Source organism: Micromys minutus (genome assembly GCF_963924665.1).
Source record: "Micromys minutus genome assembly, chromosome: 22".
NCBI lineage: Eukaryota > Metazoa > Chordata > Mammalia > Rodentia > Muridae > Micromys > Micromys minutus.
In genome coordinates, this window is record NC_137957.1 from 2,185,262 (window position 1) to 2,203,410 (window position 18,149).

At 56.3% G+C, this 18,149-nt stretch overlaps 1 protein-coding gene across 1 annotated transcript; it reads right to left on the reverse strand.

Annotated features, from left to right (window-relative positions):
* Positions 1-61: 61 nt before the first annotated feature.
* On the reverse strand, positions 62-17,768 carry HCN2 (hyperpolarization activated cyclic nucleotide gated potassium and sodium channel 2; the record flags this gene model as incomplete). Its single annotated transcript, XM_080934949.1, has 8 exons — positions 62-1,187; positions 1,728-1,892; positions 2,027-2,267; positions 4,324-4,470; positions 5,947-6,165; positions 8,093-8,254; positions 9,763-10,186; positions 17,218-17,768. The coding sequence occupies 8 exons, from the start codon at positions 17,766-17,768 to the stop codon at positions 505-507; spliced, it is 2,592 nt and encodes an 863-aa protein (XP_080791075.1). The 3' UTR covers positions 62-504.
* Between the last annotated feature and the right edge of the window lie 381 nt (positions 17,769-18,149).

Below are 18,149 nucleotides of genomic sequence, written 5' to 3' on the forward strand. Positions count from 1 at the left end.
CCTCGGCTCGTCAGTACATTCATGGCGACGGCGGGGACCCAGCCTCACCCCCACGCCGGCTTGGCCGTGAAGCCCGCCCCTGGATGCCCGAGGGAGGTCACCACGGACGCGTGGGCAGGGGCGGGCTGGTTATTGCGTGAGCTTGCCGGGGGGCAGCGGGAAGCCGGCGGGCCGAGTATTGCACTTGATCCATATTCTTCCTCGGAGGCCACCGCACATGCGGGGCACAGCCAGGTCCTCGGCCAGGGCCGCCCCGTTCCCGTCCCAGGTTGGGGCTGAGGCACCGAGGTGATCGCACCCCTCTCTCTCCCGTGCGGCCGCCGCTGGGGCAGGGGCGATGGGGGTGGGCGCAGGGCGATGGGGGGACAGCCGGGCGCAGGGCCGCCCGCCTCCTAAGCTACCTACGTCCCTCTATGGCTTCTGCACGGGCACGGGCGGGCGGCGCGAGGCATGGCTTTGGTGTGGATGACGGCCCCGCCCGGCCCGCGGGGCGGCGCGCAAGGGTCACAAGTTGGAAGAAAGGCGCGAGCGCGCAGAGTCCAGTGGGTCGAGGCCACTGGCAGCGCCCGGCGAGGCTGAGTCCCTGCGGTCCGGACTGGGTGCGGCGGTCCGGGTGGTGGGTGCAGGTCCCAGGCGCGGGGTGGAACTGCTGGCCGGGCGCGCAGAGGCCGCGGGGCTGGGCGCGGGCGCACCATGGGGCAGCGAGGGCTGCGAGGCGGACAATGGGCGCGAGGCGCGGCTCAGGCGGCGTGCGGGCAACGCGGGCCCCACACGCGTTGCCGGAGAGCCAGGCACACCGTAGGGTGAGGTCCGCTGTGCCCGAGGGCTTGAGGGTGCAGCTGGAGGGCTCGCTGCCGGTGGCCCTGGCGAGGCTGCAGGAGGCAGAGGCCCTGGGGGCGCCCGGCGCACAAGGCGTGGGGAGCCTAGCGCCAGGGGCCCCACGAGCGGGCGGGCCACCTGTGGGCAGAAGCTCATGGCCACAGCCTGCTGCAGCGTGGCGATGGCCGATGTGACCTGCGGCGGTGGCGGTGGTGGGAAGAGCCCCACACGTTGGCCCAGCTCTGCCTGCTGCACCATCTCCCGGTCATATTTGACAATCTCCTGGATGATGGCATTCTCCTGGTTGTTGAACACACCGGAGCTGAGATCATGCTGAACCTTGTGCAGCAAGATGGAGTTCTTCTTGCCTGTGGTTAGGGGGTTAGGGAGACTGTCAGTGCTGACCTGAGCTACTGTATGCCCAGTAAGCCTGGGGGCAGCATCTACTGTGTACAGCTCACACTGCACACAGCAGGCATGTTCCCAGCACTAAATGTATGCAGTTGTGTGGGACCTATAAATTCCAAGTACTGAGTGCTTGTTCTGGGGCAAGTGCATCTTAAATGTCGGCTGTATACCCAGCATATGTAAGTGGATCTAGCACATTCTGTAGTGCCTGTCCTGTGCAGGCACATGCCCTCTGACCCATCCTACAGATGTTACCCCACAAACCTAGAATATTCCACACCCCTAATGTGCCCGGTTCATTAGCCTTAGCTGTTGCTCCCAGCCCTGTGATTCTGGCCCTTCTTGCCTCTGCCCCCCAACCGTCATTTTCACCCCAGGCTTTCTTTGCCTGCTATGCTCACTCCAGGAAGACACCTTTCCCGTGTCCTCTAGACACTCCTGAGCACACTCTATGCCACGCCCCTTCTTCCCCACCCCCTCTTAGCCTGGCGGCAGCTCACCTATGCGGTCCAGGCGGTCAATGGCCACCGTCTCAAAGGCACGCCGCATCATGGGGTACTCCTCCAGCACCTCATTGAAATTGTCCACACTCAGTGAGTAGAGGCGGCAGTAGGTGTCAGCCCGCACGCTGGCTGTGCGCCGGCCCCTCGTGAGCAGGCAGATCTCTGAAAACAAGGGCAGTGCCTCAGCAGCCTGCTCAGCTCACCGACTGAGGGTCACCCCACCAGGGACCTCCCTGGGTCTGAGCTTTGCACAGTCCCGCCCCATCAAGATCTCAGCCTTGCCGCAGGATGCTCACCGCCAAAATAGGAGCCATCTGACAGCTTCATCTCCTTGTTGCCCTTGGTAAGCACGCTCACCACCCCATGCTGGATGAAGTACATCTTCTTCCCGATGGTCCCCTCTCGGATGATGTAATCTCCAGGCTGGAAGACCTCGAATTTGAGCTTTGTTAGCATGGCCGTGACAAAGTTGGGGTCTGCGTTGGCAAACAGCGGCATGGAAGCCACCAGCTTCCGGCAGTTGAAGTTCACGATCTCCTGTGGGTGGGAGGGAGGGTGGCTTGGTAACTCAGACCCTCACTTTCCTTTGGGCTACTTGGTGGCCCCTCAGCCCCTATCTGACTTCCGAGGCAGACACTGGAGGCAGGGCCAGGAGCTGAGCTTAAGGCATCCAGGAAAAAGTCCCGAGTCCCTATACCACCATATACCACCAGTCCAAGACACTGGACTGGGAAAGCATTATAGCTAAAGAGAAAGTGGCAGGACTACAAAAAACACCCAGAAGGCTTTTTAAGTGGGTAGAGCTCTTTGCTGGCATGCCCTGAGTTCCATCCCCAGCATGGCATAAACCAGGTCATGCAAGCCTGTCATCACAGTGCTCTGGAGGTGGAGGCAGGAGGATCAGGAGTTCAAGGTCACCCTCACCACCTATATACAGTGACATTGTAGGACATCCTGAGCTCCATGAGCTCCTGTCATAACAAAACACCTGTACAGAGAAAGAAGGCCACTGTGCATGCTTCCTCAGGCCTCTTAGTCAGGGTATCCTTTCTCTTTTTGCTACATTTACCCAATGTCATTCTCAGCCAGGACACATCATTCTCCTGGTTTTAAACAGCTGAATCTGGTCAAGGTCGCTGTCAAGAGTGTATGATAACCCAACAAGAAACCCATAGACAATGAGACCAGCCTCCTTGGCTCACTACAGGGCTGTGAGCTAGGGCCCTACCAAGGAGGAGGGAGTCAGAGGGACACACTAAAAAGTGACCACCCAAGACGGCCAGGTAGCCACCGCACTGGGAGGCTGAGGCAGGAGAATTGCCATGAATCTGAGGTCACCCTGTGCTGTAGAGTGAAAGGTCTCAAAACTGGAAAGGAATGGCTGGGAAGATGGTCACTTTTCCAGAGGACACAGTTTCTCAATTCGCAGCAGCCACATGGTTGGTTTATTACTACTGGAGTCCGTAACTCCAATCCCAGGGAACCTGATGCCCTCTTCTGGCTACTTCTGGTACTGCATGCACATGGGACACTGACAAAACAGGCAAAACAGTCGATATATGCAAAATGGAAAAAAAATGTTTTAAAAAGAAATGTTTCTTTGGGGCTGGTGATAAAGTTATAGAATTGGAGGCTAGAAGAGGGCGTCTGCTCCACTAGAGCTGGAGTCATATACGCTATGAGCTATCAGACATGGCTGCTGAATCCAAACCCTGGTCCTCATGATTGAACAGCAAACACCGTTAGCCACTAAGCAGCCAATCCAGCCCTGTGTTGAAATGCACACATGCATGTGTCCAGGTGCACATGAGCATTGAACCAGAGGACAACCTTGAGGTTTGCACTGTCCACCTTTGTTAAGACAGTGTCTGCTGTCTGCAGCTCAGACATTCACCTCGGCAGGTTAGTCACCACACCCCAGGGATCCTGTCTCTGCCTTTCAAGACCAGGATGCACTGGTATCCTCGGCCTTTTAACATGTCTTGAGGATGCTTACATGGCTCACAAAGTGCCCCGAAACCTTGACTTCATCTGTATAACTCCTCATTTCCAAACACAGTTCCATTCACAGGTTCTGGGGCTCAAGAGCTTAGCCTCAGTCTTGCTGTTGGCCAGGGAGGTGTGGCCAGTGGTTGGGGGACAATGGTGTAGTGCTCAGGGCTGAGTGTGAGACATGGGGGAGGGGCTGAAGCAAGGGCATGATGTCCAGGTCCCAGGGGGAGGGCAGGGCCAGGGCAGAAGCCCCCAGGACAGAATTACAGGAGGAGGCTGCCATGCGCATCAAGTAAAATCTTAAGAGACAGGGGCCTGGACTGTTCAGTAGAGCTTTGGCTGTTCTTTTCAGAGGACCTAGGTTTGGTTCCCAGCACCCACACGGGTTCACAACTGACAGTAACTCCAGCTTCAGGGATCCAATATTCTCTTCTGGCTTCTACAAGTGCCACATTCATACACGGTGCACCCACACACATGAAGTAAGCCAGGGCCCCAGATAATAGAAGAGGCAGGAAGGACCCTGGGCACAGTTGCATGTGTGACATGCTGGGGTGTGGCTGAGACTCCCCAGTCCTGTGGCCGTCTGTGGGCACCTCACCTCACGCAGTGGCCCATTGAGTTCCCCGAGGATGCTGTCCTCGTCAAACATCTTCCCCTGGTACCGGTGTTCGTAGTAATCATGGATCTTCTGGCGGAAGTCGGCGGGCAGTTTGTGGAAGGACATGTATTGCTCTACTTGCTTGTACTGAAGAGAGAAGAGACGGATCAGCGTCCAGCCCAATGCCACCCAGCCTGGGGACACACCTCTTTACGCAGCCTGGCCCAAGGAGATGCCAAACCCAACAACACCAAAGACAAATGATATGCTTTGTTTTGAGACAGGGTTTCACGTAGCCCAGGCTGGCTCCAAACTAGCCAAGGATAACCTTACATTTCTGATCTTGCCTTTACCTCAGGCGCTGGGATGACTGGCATATACCACCACAGAAGATTTATCGTGCAGGAGTGGAACCCAGGTCTTCATGGATGCTAGGCCAGAACAGCAGTCACTCAGTCCCCTCCCCGGGCCTCATGCGTTGCTTTAGTTGTTTTATTGTGTGTGATGGGGTCTCACTCTGTGACCCAGGCTGGCCTGGAATTTGAACTCAGCTTTCTAGGCACTGGTGAGTCTGACACACCAAGCCTGGCTAACAGATTTATGTTTAAACCTGAGTCGAGATGAGGTTCAGGTGCATCACTAAGCAGGAGGGTCAAGAATTGAAGGCCACCCTCTGTTGTGTAATGAGTTTAAGGCCATTCTAAGCTATGTGATACCACGTCTATCAAAATGTGTATTATGAGTCAGGCTGCGGTGGCCACGCCCTTAATCCCAGCACTCAGGAGGCAGAGGCAGGTGGATCTTTCTAAGTTCAAAGACAGCCTGGTGTATAAAGTGAGTTCCAGGATGGTCAGGGATACACAGAGAAACCCTGTCTTGGCAAAAAAAAGAGTGTATTCTGTGAGCGCCTTAGGAGTCCAGCTCATCTTTCTGAGGCTTGGCTATATATAGTGCCAGGATCAGTGTCCGTGTTCACTTTCATCTGCAGTCCTGTCCCTGGGTCCTGGGGACCAACACAGAGCCAGCCCCTCCCTACCAGGGCTGGGGTGTGGGTGCCAGGCTGTCCCCAGCACAGTACCCCAGGGCTGCCCCAGCCCCATTTCTGCCCAAGCCACAGCTGCCCTTATCTCAGCGGACCCCGTGACGGCGGGTGGGTGGCAGCACCAGCTCATGTTTGGGTGTGAGACGGAGGCTTCCGGACTCGGGTACCTGGCACAGAGCCCGGCTGACCGGGCTGGCACTGATGGGGGTGGGGAACTGAGACCCATTGCAGAGAGCAAGGGTGCAGGTGGCTGAAGCCAAAGTTCCTGTCCTTTCGGCTGCCATGTGGCACAAAGCAGCTGCCTGTCCCCAGTCCTGGGGACGCACTCCTTGTGCAGAAGACAGGCGGAGGTGGTTGGCAGCTCTACTATCTCCAGAGGGTCACTTGCTTCCCAACCACCCCCATGTCACTGACACCCGAGGACACACAGAACTGGATCCCAGGGACTGGTCTAGTTGGTTCTGAACCCCACGGGCTCCTGACCCCTCACTTCACAGGAGCCCTTAGCACTAGGGCTCGCTCCCCCCACCCCAGACTCAGCCACCTCCCACTCAGACCAAAGACATTGTCTCTCTTCTGACCTTCTCCTGGTACTGGCGCCGTGATGAGTCCAGGGACTGGATGAGCGCAGTGGCGTGGCCGATGAACATGGCGTAGCAGGTGGCGCCCACGATCATGCTGAGCATGGTGAGCCAGATGTCCGTCATGCTCTCCGGCGCCTGCCGCCCGTAACCGATGCACAGCATGTGGCTCATGGCCTTGAAGAGCGCGAAGGAGTAGAGCTCGCTCCATGAGTGGTTCTGCAAAGCCAGCAGAGATGCTTGGGGAGTCCCTCGAACCTGCCCCGCCCTCCTGAGCACTGGGGAGGGTCAGAAGTACCCAATGCAGTCTCAGGCGAAGAACACGCGCACTCAGATGTCTCAGTGAGGCTACATCAGGGACAAGCCTGACACAACGGACCACTTCGCTTTTGGGGAAACTAAGCCCCAAAGGGGCAGCATTCTGGCCAAAGCAGATTCAGTCCCAGGGTCCTGAGACACTGGAATAATACCCAAGGGCAGAGAGGGGAGAGGCCCATCCCTGAACGTCCTCAGTTGACCCAGTCAGAAGGGGGGGAACTGGACCCATGCAGGAAGTGGAACCGCTTGTGCAGGCCGTGGCTGGACAATGGGTTCCTCAGCCGAGGCAGCTGTGCCAGGCTCCTGGGAAGGGCGTTTGCGGGTTCTCCCTACCCTGCTTCTGACTCCATTGATGCCTGCCTGCTGTCCTGACTGACACACACCAAGCTTCAGTTTGTCCCTGCCTAGGCTGTAACCCTCCCCGAAGACTGCCCCCCCCCCCCATGCTTTCAGAGTTCTGGCCTCAGGGATGCTAAGCAGGTGCTGGTTTCTGAGCCATGTCTTCTACCCCTATTGGGGGATTCTAGGCGGGGCTCCACCTCCTGACCACGCCCCCAGACCCTCGAGGGCCTGCACTGGCCCTCAGCCCTCTCTTTACTTCCTGTTTTGAGACGGGCTTGCTACTTTGTCCGCGCTATCCTTGAACTTGCTGTCATCCTGCATCCGTGTCTCTCAGGAGCTGGCGGAAGCTCCTACCTGAGCTCTGTGGCCTCTTTATACGCCTGTGGTACAGACATGGGGACAACAGGTACTTGGAGTTGTTGCTGCTTCAGGCACGTGGAAACAACTCTGAGGTTCGAAGGTTGTTTTTATCTTAAATGCATTTGCATAAAGACACACAGGGACGCAGGTGTGAAGGTGCACTCTGTCATCCCAGCACTCTGGAGGTCAAGATCATCCTCAGCCGCCCGGGCATGTGAGGTGACGACAAACGGAAAAGTGACTGGCAGGTAGGACACTGGCTGTTCTTTCAGAGGATGTGAGTCGGGTTCCTAGAACTCACTAGGTAGTTCACAGCCGCCTGGAACTCCAGCTACCGGGGGATCTGATGCCCTCTGCTGGTCTCTGAGGGCAATGCACTCACGTGCACACACACACACACACACACACACAATTTAAAAATAACAATAAATAAACCTAATATGAAGTATTTTAAGCAAGGTGAGATGGAGAGAAAGCTCAGCTGTTAAGAGTAGTTGTTGCTCTTGAAGAAGACCCCAATTTAGCTCTCAGCACCCACAACCATAACTCTAATTCCAGGGGATTGGATACCCTCTTCTGACCACCACAGGTGCACATATAAACACATGCAAAAAAACAACATAAGTCTAAAATAAAACTTTTTTCTTACTTCTTCCTCCTCCCCCTCCTTCTTTTGGTTTGGTTTTTCAAAACAGGATTTCTCTGTGGAGCCCTGGCTGCCCTGGAACTCGCTCTGTAGACCAGGCTGGTCTAAAACGCACAGATCCGCCTGCCTTTGCCTGCCGAGTCCTGGGATTAAAGGCTTATACTACCATGCCCAGCTTTGAAATAAATAAAAAAAATTATAAAGTAAAACATTTTTTATAGTAAGATGATTGCTGAGTATTTTATCTGTGTGACATGGAAAAACAGCTGCGGAGCTGCCTCCCGGGTATGCCGGCTGAGCTACCTCAGGAGGCCCCGGTATGCTGGTAGGTATCAGATACCAAGGCTGAAGAATCCCAAGGGGCAAGTGCTCACAGGGCCTACTGCCTCTGCGGGTCACTAGGGGGCGCTAGTGGGCACCAGCTGTCCCTGCAGCGCCAGGGGGCGCCTGCGAGCCTGGGCTCTGCCAGGGAGCACTCACCACCATGTTGTTGATGGACACCCAGCAGTCGCTGGGGAAGTCCTGCAGCATGGGAACCAGGAACTGCAGGCAGCCGTCCCAGTGGCAGAGCAGGAGCATCATACTGATCAGGTTACAGATGCGCATCACCGCACTGGCCAGGTCGTAGGTCATGTGGAAAATCTGAGAGGGGGTGTGGCCATGAGTGTCCCTGGGTCCCCAACTTCCATCCCAGGTCCCGCCCGCTGCCTGCTGAATCCTGTACCCCTCTGTCCAAGGTTAGTGAAAGTCTCTGTACCCTTTCCCAGATACCTCTGTTCTGAACTCCACCCAGCCTGCCTCATCCAAATGACCTTCCTCATCCTGCCCAAGTCCTGTCCCCACCGGCCAGCGCAGGAATGGGACAGATGCAGGACTGAGGTCTTGAATTCGGGAGTAGGTAACTAAGGAAGTCTGAGTCTTCCCCCCACATTTTTTAGGGCATAGCAAAGAGCATGGTAACACTTGGTGAGGTTGTCTCCCCAAATCTGAGTATCCTGAAGGTCCTAGCTCTATGAATCCATAGGGTAGGAGGGGTTCCATGGGGACCCCATGATTCTGTCTTCCAGCCTTGCTTCTGCCTATAACCACATGTGAGATGTCCCCCCCACCCTGTCCCTCATCCCCTATCTAATAATGAGCATTCCCCCATCTACCCCCCAGCCCCTGTTACAGACCTTGCCCATTTCCTTGGGATCTCATTTTGGGCCTCTATCCCAGACATACCTGGGCACCCCTCCCCCACTTCCCTTAAGGTTCTAATAGTAAATCCCTCGCCAGCTTCTCTTACAGCCTCCCTCCCCCACCAGTGACTCTCAAAGCTCCACTCTACAGGTTTGACTCTACCCTAAGAAACCACTTGTGGGGAGGCTGGAGAGATGGCTCGGGCTCAAAGGTCCTGAGTTCAATTCCCAGCAACCACGTGGTGGTTCTCAACCATCTCTAATGGGATCTGATGCTCTCTTCTGGCACGTCTTAAGACAGCAATGGTGTGCTCATATAAATAAAATAAATAAATCTTAAAAAAGAAACTCATCTTGGTTCCTGATAGAGGCCTTAGCCATGGTCCCTCTCATGGTTCATCGCATTGGCCACACCCACAGCCCAAAGCCCCGCCTTGACAGGATTGGCATCCGTGTAGGCCCCAGGGTGAGGCTCCCCCTGTAGTTCTGACCCAGCTACACCCCAAAGCCCTATTCCTACAGCTCCGCTCTGTGTCTTGTGACCAGAGCCCACACCCACAGCACGGTGTACATGTCTTTCATCCGCACTCCAAGTCAAAACTCTGATCCTAAATCCATGGCCACGGCCACACCCACACCAAGGTCCCACCCTCAGTTCATTGGCTCCCCCCACAGAATACACTTTGGTCCCACCCAACCATGAGGTTTCATCCCCACTCCCAAGGCCTAACACTTCCCAAGACCCGACATTTAAGGCCTCATCTCCAAAGTCTAGACTTAGTCTTCGACATCTCGTGACCATGCTCTGGTCTTTGCCTTGTCCACAGTCAAGGCCCCACCAACACCCCAGGCCCAGCATCCTCTGGTGGCCCTGTCTTCAATTATAGTTCTGATTCTGCCCAGATGTGAGGAACCCAAGAGCACGTTGCTGGGGTTCTGCCCACGCTTGGTCATCTCCCCGCCCCTCACCTCCTCCCATTGGTGGATATATCGGATGAGCCGTGACAGCCGCAGCAACCGCAGCAGGCTGAGGATCTTGGTGAAGCGCACGATACGCAGTGCACGCGCCGTCTTGTAGACCTCGGAGTCAATTCCCTTCTCCACGATGAGGAAGATGTAGTCCACTGGGATCGATGACACGAAGTCTACCACGAACCACGTACGGAGGTACTTTTTCTTTATCTTTTCGGGGTCCAGGATGATCTCCGTGTTGTCCTCAATAACAATACCGGTGCGGAAGTTCAGCACCAAGTCCATGAGGAAGAAAGTGTCCGAGACCACGTTGAAGACGATCCAGGGTGCGGTGGTCTCGTCCTTGAAGAAAGTGATGCCCACGGGGATAATGATGAGATTTCCCACCATGAACAACAGCATGGTGAAGTCCCAGTAGAACCTGCGGAGAGGCAGGATGCTCACACTTCTTGGCCTTGGCATCAGCAGCGCCCTTTTCCTCACCCCAGGGCACTCTCCCTCTGGGACTCCAACCTACGGGGATCTCTTTCTGGGGCCCCAATCCTAAGGGGTCTATCTCTGGTACCCCAGATCATAAAGCAGCTTCCAGGAATCCAGATCCTGCTGCATGACAAGGACTGGACTTCCTCAAGGAAGTCTCCTGACCCCGGGCAGCCAGGGTCGGTCTCTCTGACCCACTCTGACCTTGCCTTGAAGGTACCTCCAGACCAGACCGCAGAGAAGGCTCAAAATAGACCAAACACTTCACATGACCAAAGAGGGACGGTGTGCCTGGCACAAGTCTGGCTCTCAGAAAGAATAGGAGTGTCTGGGAGCTGGTAGACAGCACAGTGCCAGGCATGTGGGAGGCTGAGAGCCAGGTGCGGGTACAGGGTCGGGGCTTCCGCTGGCCACGGTCTGTTCCACCAAGAGCTACCGGGCTCATATCATGGTGAGGCCACAGCTCTTGTAGAGCACAGCTGGTCACCTCAAGAAACACTTTGGAGAACTAAGTACAGTGGAGACAGATGTCATTCCAGCACTGGAGAGGAGGAGGCAGGAGGATCTCTGTGAGTTCAGAGCAAGTTCCAGGACAGCCAGGGAGACATGGTGAGACCCCGTCTCAAACCAAACAAACATGGAGTGGTGTCTCTGCATACCTAGACGGTATCAGCCCCTTATGTCCCCTGAGGTCTGTCACCACCTCCTGGAATTTGGGGCTTCCCGGAGGCACAGAGCCCACTGTTTCTAGAGCATGAATGCTAGGGCAGTGGCCAGAATCAGCTCAAAGGAGCGGCAGGGGTGTAGTATCTGGAGCCGATGTCTCAGAGCTTTCCTGGGAGCTGGCTCCTTCTGCTGGCCTGCACTTCATGGCACAGTTATAAACATCATGCCCAGCGGGCGACCAGCACTTCAGAGAACTGAGCTCAAGGAAACAGTCCAAAAAAGAGAGAAAAAAACTTAAAAAGTGATTTGTACTGGGGCATCCACAGCAGCTTGGACTGTGAGAGCCAACGGCTGGCAACATCCAACGTCCCTCAGCACAGCTTTGTGCTGGCACCTGCCATGCACGAGTGACCTTGGACAAGCTCTTCCACCTTCAGCCCATATAGGGTGAAGCCCTTTTGGGGGAGGATTTTGGGATTCTGTCGATGTGTAATGCCCCTCACAACCACTCTTGATGAAGACAAGGCCTCCAGAGCTCAGGATAACGTCACCTGGTGGTGGGGAGGTGTTCATCAAACCTCAGGAGCAAAGTCAAATACCAGAGTTAGAGGTTTTTCTTTTTAAATTATATGTGTGTGTTATATGTCTGGGTTGGGAGGTCCTGCGCATGTGCAAGGAGCCAGAAGAGGATGTCTGACTCCCCAGGAGCTGGAGTTACAGGAGGTTGTGAGCCCACACACTGAAGAGGAAGCAAACCCCAAGAGCGTCCCAGGTATCTCTCAGCCATACATAAACACTTCCAATCTGGGCATAGATCTAGACAGCATGGGTGGCTCAGACTATGACGAGAGGTCCTGGTGTCCCCAGAATCCACCATATAGTCTGGGCCAACCTCTTCTCTGGACCGAGGATGCCTTCTCTTTGGAGAAAGAGCAACCAAAGGTCAACAGAGACTAGAAACCACCATTGGTGGACAGATCAACCACCTGTGGTGGTGGGAAGCTGGGAACATCTAAGGGTGGACCTAGAAACCACCAAGGGGACCTAGAAACCACTGGGGTGGGGGCTTTCAATGGTGATGAGAAGGAGGCTTAGAAACGATCAGAGAAACCTAGAATCGATCTGAAGATCTACAGCAGGTCTCTGTTTCTAGGCTGCAGCTGCCCCCAAGTTTTTCTTCCCTTTCTGGGGTAGTCAGGGCCAGGCAAACTTTCCACTGAGGCCCAGGGCTTGCCCAGAGGGAAGTGGGTCTCAGGACTCAGACTGGCCTGTTCTCTACCTCCAGCCCTTCTGTTCAGAAACCTCTCTCCACAACTGCATCTCCAGCTCACGTGAAATGCCCTGCTTTCCCCCAGGGCCTGAGGAGAGGGGACGGGACGGGACGGGTAGTGGGGTGGGGCCTGCCTGCTTGAACACAAGTGTCTCTGGCCTGGTCACTAAGATATAGAAAGGGAGGGGTCAGAAGTCCCACAGCAAGGGAAAACAAGCCCGGCACATCTGGAGCCCCAGGATTCTGCAGGGGTCCCTACCCTCACCTCCCCAGCCCCAAGCCCTGAGACAGACATCAAACTTGGGGAGACAGGGCCTGGGATGGTGGATCCTGTCTACACTCTACACAGCTGTGCATCCTTGTGTAGAGTGCCACCTTCTCTGAGACTCCAGGCCTTATCTGCCCTGCCCCAAGCAGAGACTTCAGGGACATCTGGGCACAGATCAGTCCTCTGAAATGTGTATGCCAATCATCTCAACCCTCTGGAAGTTGAGGCAAGAGAATCAAGAGTTCAAAGCCATCCTTAGCTACATAGTGAGTTTGAGGCCAGCATAGGGCACATGAGATCATCTCAAACAAGATAAAATAAATTCCCCAATAAACAACGGTGAGTCCTAATGACTGTCTAATTCTGTGAGGGCTCTTAGTGCCATGCTGTGGACCCAGCTCAGAGGGCAGAGGGTAGACTCATGGGGAGACAAGAGAAGTCTCCCTTGCTGGCTCTCAGCCTGAGCCCTCTCCCACCCATAGGTGAATTCTGGATAGCTCTCACCAAACCTCACTCCCCCTCAGCTGTGCAGATGTTCTCAGCTCTGAGACCCACAGATGACATAGGAAAGACCCTGCCATTCTTTGCTGGACTCTTCTGGGTTGGGTCGCAACCCCTACTTGGAACAGCTGAGATCCAAGGAGCCGGTAGTTGAACCCTTAAAGCCATGGTAAGGCCTCGACAGACCAACAATGACAGCCACACCTCTCCAGGCAGATGCGAGATGTGGCCAGAAGCCCTCTGGGATCACAGATCCAAGCAAACCTGGATGGATTTCAGGCCAGGCTCGGACAGAGAGTCGGGGCTGAGCCCACTGAGTCCCCAGTGCAGATGTCAGCGCTCACTCCGGCTGGTAAACGTGGTGCGAACACAGCTGCAGTCCCGGGGCAGACGTGGTTAAAGGTTCCCTGAGCACTAAGCCCCGGGGACATGAAGTGACCAGGAAATGTAGGTGCCACACACATATTGCTCCCCAATGCCTGGCTCCTATAGGGGTTGGTTGAGGAGAAGATGTCCATCAAATGGGACTTGTGCTGGATGCCAGGGTGTGGGAGATGGGCCTGGGGACAATGTTCAAGGAGGCTGCTTGGAGGAGGCACCATTCAAGGGCTGATGATGCTCAGGCAGTTAGAATATCTGGTACACAGGCCCTGAGGCTGCTCCCCGTGGGTGGGGCTTCCCAGGTGGAGGTGGAGGGATGGGAGATACAGGCCTGGGTAAGTAGACTGTGACCCGTGACATGATTGACGTCAGAGTGTCTAAGGGGGGATGCGGGCATCTGATACTGTACTTGAGTGTATGTTGGAGGCCAGGGTAAGGAAAGGGGTCCCGCAGGAAACCCTGAAGTGATAGCCTTAGGGCACAATCCTAGGAAGAGGGGCCTTGCCCATTCTGGTCTCAACCCCTTCCCAAAGACTTCTTTCATAGCACTGAGAGTTTCAGGTCCCCATACTCCCATCTGGGAGGCAGGTGCATGCCCAAACCCCACATCCTCCCTGATAATGCGATTTATTCTAGAGCCTTGATAGTGGGCTCATTTCCAGGGATTTACATGCAGAACCCAATATCCTGACCTCACACTGACCCCTGGCCATCTAGTGGGGGTGGAGGAGGATGTGGCAGGCTCAGAACCAGCATCCACAGGTCTGGGTTGGGTCACAGGCTTCCGAGGCTGTTTGTCTCTCTCCTCTTTCCTACCCAGGTATCACCACTGGTCTGGTTTCCAGCCTGAGCGTGGTCATCCAGGTCTGGAACATTTTCCCCCAAGAACCCTCAAACTTGCTTCTCCATGAAAGCTTATAGAACTTCGTCAGGGCCAGGGCTGATGATGCTCAGAAGAAATGGGCAACTGAGTGAGGTGGTGATTGTCTGTGATCTAGCACTTGGGAGGATGAAGCAGGGGGATTCCCATAAGTGGGCTGTCAGCCTGGGCCACAGAATGAGATGTCAAATTGGGAAGTCAGTGGGAAGCACACTCTCCTAACACGTGCAAAGCCCGGGTCACAATTCCAGCAACACAGAAACTGAGCTTGGTGGACCAATCCTGTGCCCAGGACTCAGGAGGATGATGAGTTCAAGGCCAGCCTCCATTACAGTGAGTTTAAGATAAGTCTGAGCTGCGGGAGAGCCTGCTACAGTATCACCCCCCTTTTTAAGGAAAAGCCTGGGAGCACTGTGCCTACCACCAAACCTGACAAACTAATTGAATCCAGGACCCACGAAGTAAGAGAGAACAGACTCTACATCCTGTCCTCTGCCCCCACACACAATGTGCAAACAGAATGAAGACTGGAATACTAATGGCAATCAAGTAAGAGGGTAGAGGAACCTTCTAGACACACCAGACACCTGTCTCCTTCCCCCACACCACAACCTCCTCAAATCCAGAGAAGTTGAGGCAGAGAGGCTTAAAGTGATTCCCCAGACACCCTGAGTCCTAGGGGACTCCAGAACAGAATTCTGCTAAGAGCCTGGCTCCTCTAGGTCCCTGTGGACTGCACGCTGCAGGCAACCGATACCTAAGGGCCCTGACATCCCACAGCCTTGCCTCCTTTGGTGCCTTCAATGACTCCTCCTCTCCCTCCTGCCTAGGCAGGGAGAGCCAGCAAAGTCCCATACAGATGTCAAGCATGCCAGCCAAGTCACAGGACTGAGCCACTGGGGAACCAAGTCAAAGCCAACAGAGGGAGCTACTCAGCCCCCGAATAGGGACAGGAGGTCCTTGCTCACTACTCTGCATAAAGAATTTAAAGATAGACATATTATATGTGTATACTGCCCACCTGAGGCATAATAATGTCTAAATGCCTTTTCCTATCCCCAGAGTAGGATCTTTTTCTCTTTTCTTTTTAAACATTCAATTAATACTGCTGGGCTTAGTGGTGCACACCTGTTATCCCAGCTACTCAGGAAACTGAGGCAGGAGGATGTTCAGTTCAAGGCCACTGAGCAACTTAGTGAAATCCTGTCTCAGGACAAAAAGTAGAAAGAGAGCTGAGGGTGCTTGGGGTTCATCAGTGGAGCGCTGGCCTGGGCTTCATCCAGGATAGCCAAAGCCAATCAATCAATGTCTCAGTCAACACTTAACACACTTGGTGTTTCCAACAGCCTCCAGAAGCTCTGGAGCCCATCTTGGTCATCATTTCACCAGAAAGTCCCCAGATGTGAAAGGTGCATGGCCTATGTGCTAGCTTTGAAATTTGATGACCACACCGCTCCAGCCCAGTTACACACTCGCTCCCCCTCTGTTTGCTCTGGTTTCCCAGGCAAGACTCTTGGCTTGTGAACTCTCTATAGTTCAGAGCTTATGGCAGCCACAGCATGCATGAGGTCCCCCAGGCATCTGCATGCACAAGGCCCCAAGGCTCAATTTCTACTCAAAGCCTTCCATTCCCATGTACCCCCAAACCAGCTGCACATCACCACTGCAGGCAAAAACCCAAGCCTAAGTCCCCCACCTGGGTAGGAGGGTAGTGAGTAGCTCCCACAGTGTGCCCCTATCCCAGATGCCTTTCTCTGGTCGGCTGGCACCTGGCTCCCTTCACGCTGGTTGTCTAGGAGGTCTTGGCAAGTACGCCTCTCTTCTTATGTCATTTCACAGGTGGGAGCAGAGGAAACCCCCAGGGTCCAGTTCCAAGCCTGGAAGTCTGTGGAGTAGCGCTGGGCCTGGCACTCAGGCTAGGGTATGGGAGAACAACTCCTATTGGCCTGAACTTATGGACATCTTCCCCACACCTAGGTTCCTGGTAAAAAATAGCATTCTGGTCTCAGAGAGGTTGTTCGTGAGACCCTATTGCTCAGTTATCAAGCACTGGAGAAGGGAGGAGCAGGTTGCCACAGGTCCCGGAGCTGTCCGTGGTCCTGAAACTTCAAGCTACAGTTTTCCGGGATAGGGAAGCATCCTGACTTCAAATCTGCACCCTGTCACCGCAGATAGGGACATTAGCACGCATCTCCTGCACTCAGCTCTCCCTACGGCCCGCCGCTGTACACCCACCCGGGACATACGCGCGCGCGCGCACAACCAGCATCCCAAAAAGTACTTCTAGAGACCCACCAGCCACAACCCTAGGGACACGCCTCCCCAGGACCCTCTCGCCCAGAAACTCGCCCGGAAAGGAGAAACAGACGCAAACACTCGGGTCATGGCCCTACGCCAGCGCCTATCGTTGCACGCAACAGCCAACTCAGGCTACGTCCGTATCCACACACCCGGGATATGTGGATACTCGGAACGCGCCTGCCCCGGGCGCAAGCGGAGACCGTGGGAACGCGCGACGCCAGCTTAATAACCCCCTCTCTGAGGCCTCCCGGGCGCGTCCTTTCCCATGCGCCCTTCCTTCTTCCTTCTCTTCTTCTTTTCCTTCCTCCTCCTTTTACTTCCTTTATCCCTTCTATCTATCCTTCCACGCTCATTTCTACTCCGCGGCCTATGGGCGCCCACGTTCCCCTCTATTCGTCCTCTCCACCCCTATGCGCCCAGACCCTGTCCCTGAGGCCGCGGCTCTCGCCCACTGCAACCAGGGCGCGCAGGAGGGGGGAGCGCCAGGGACCCCCCCCTCACTCCAGGCCTCCAAAAGGGCGGAGCCTCTGCACACCAGGGTCCCTCAGGGGCGGGTCCGGGACGCGCCCGAGGTCACTGTGAGGGGACTACCCCCATCCTCGGCCGGGTCCCTCGAACTGCCACCACCCCGAGGTCACCATCCGGGACGTGGCGCCCCGCCCTCTCCCGGGCGCGCCAAGGACGGGCCCCTCCCGGAGGCGGCACCTGAAGTCGCTGTAGGGATGGATGATCCAGGCCCCCGCCGACTTCACGCGTTCCTGCTCGCGCTCCACGGCCTTCTGGCTGCCGAACATCCGCAGGGAGAACTTGTTGACGCCGGGCTGCAGAAGCGCCCCGAATTGGCGCTGCAGGAAGCTGGCCTGGCTGCCGCGCGGCTCACCCGCCGGGCCCGCCTCCTCGCTGCCCGCCTCCTCGGCCGCCGCGGGCCCCGAGGCCGCCCCGCGACATGAGAACGAAACCTTGGGGCCGCGCGCAGGGCCCTCGGGGCTGCACTGCGGCTCCCCGCGCCCGCACTCGCCATTCGCGCCGCCCTTGGCCGCGCCAGGGGTGCAGGAGCTGTCGCGGCTGCAGAGCCGGGCGCGCGGGCCGGGCTCGTCCGCCGACTCCGGGTGCGAGGGGGTCGTGGGGTTCGGGGGTGGCGCGGGTGGTGGCTGAGGCTGAGGGGGCGCGGGCGGTGGCGGCGGTGGCGGCGGCCCAGGCGCAGGGGTCGCGCCCGGACTATCGCCCGGCCGCCCGCCGCCCCCGCGCGTATCCATGGCGAGGCGGCGCCGGGCAGTGCGGAGCGGAGCGGAGCGGCCGCCGCCGCCGCCGGCCGAACCCGAGGGAGGGCGGAGCCGGGGGTGGAGCCTCTGCTCGCGGGGGAGGGGCGGGGGCGGGAGCCCCGCCTCCACCTGAGCCACCCCCACCCCACACAGGGATGGATGAGGGAAACTGAGGCTCTGGCTAGTAGGCAAGCTCAAGGTCAGGCAGCCCCTTGATAACTTCGAGTGACGCTCAGGCTTGGTTCCCCAGGGGAAACTGAGGCCAAGGACGAACCCAAGGTCACAGAGCCCAGCCGGCGGTCCCCTGCCTTGGCGCACTATGCGGACCAGATCCTGGTCTGCTCTGGGGTTCCTCCGCGGTCTCGAGGACTCCGC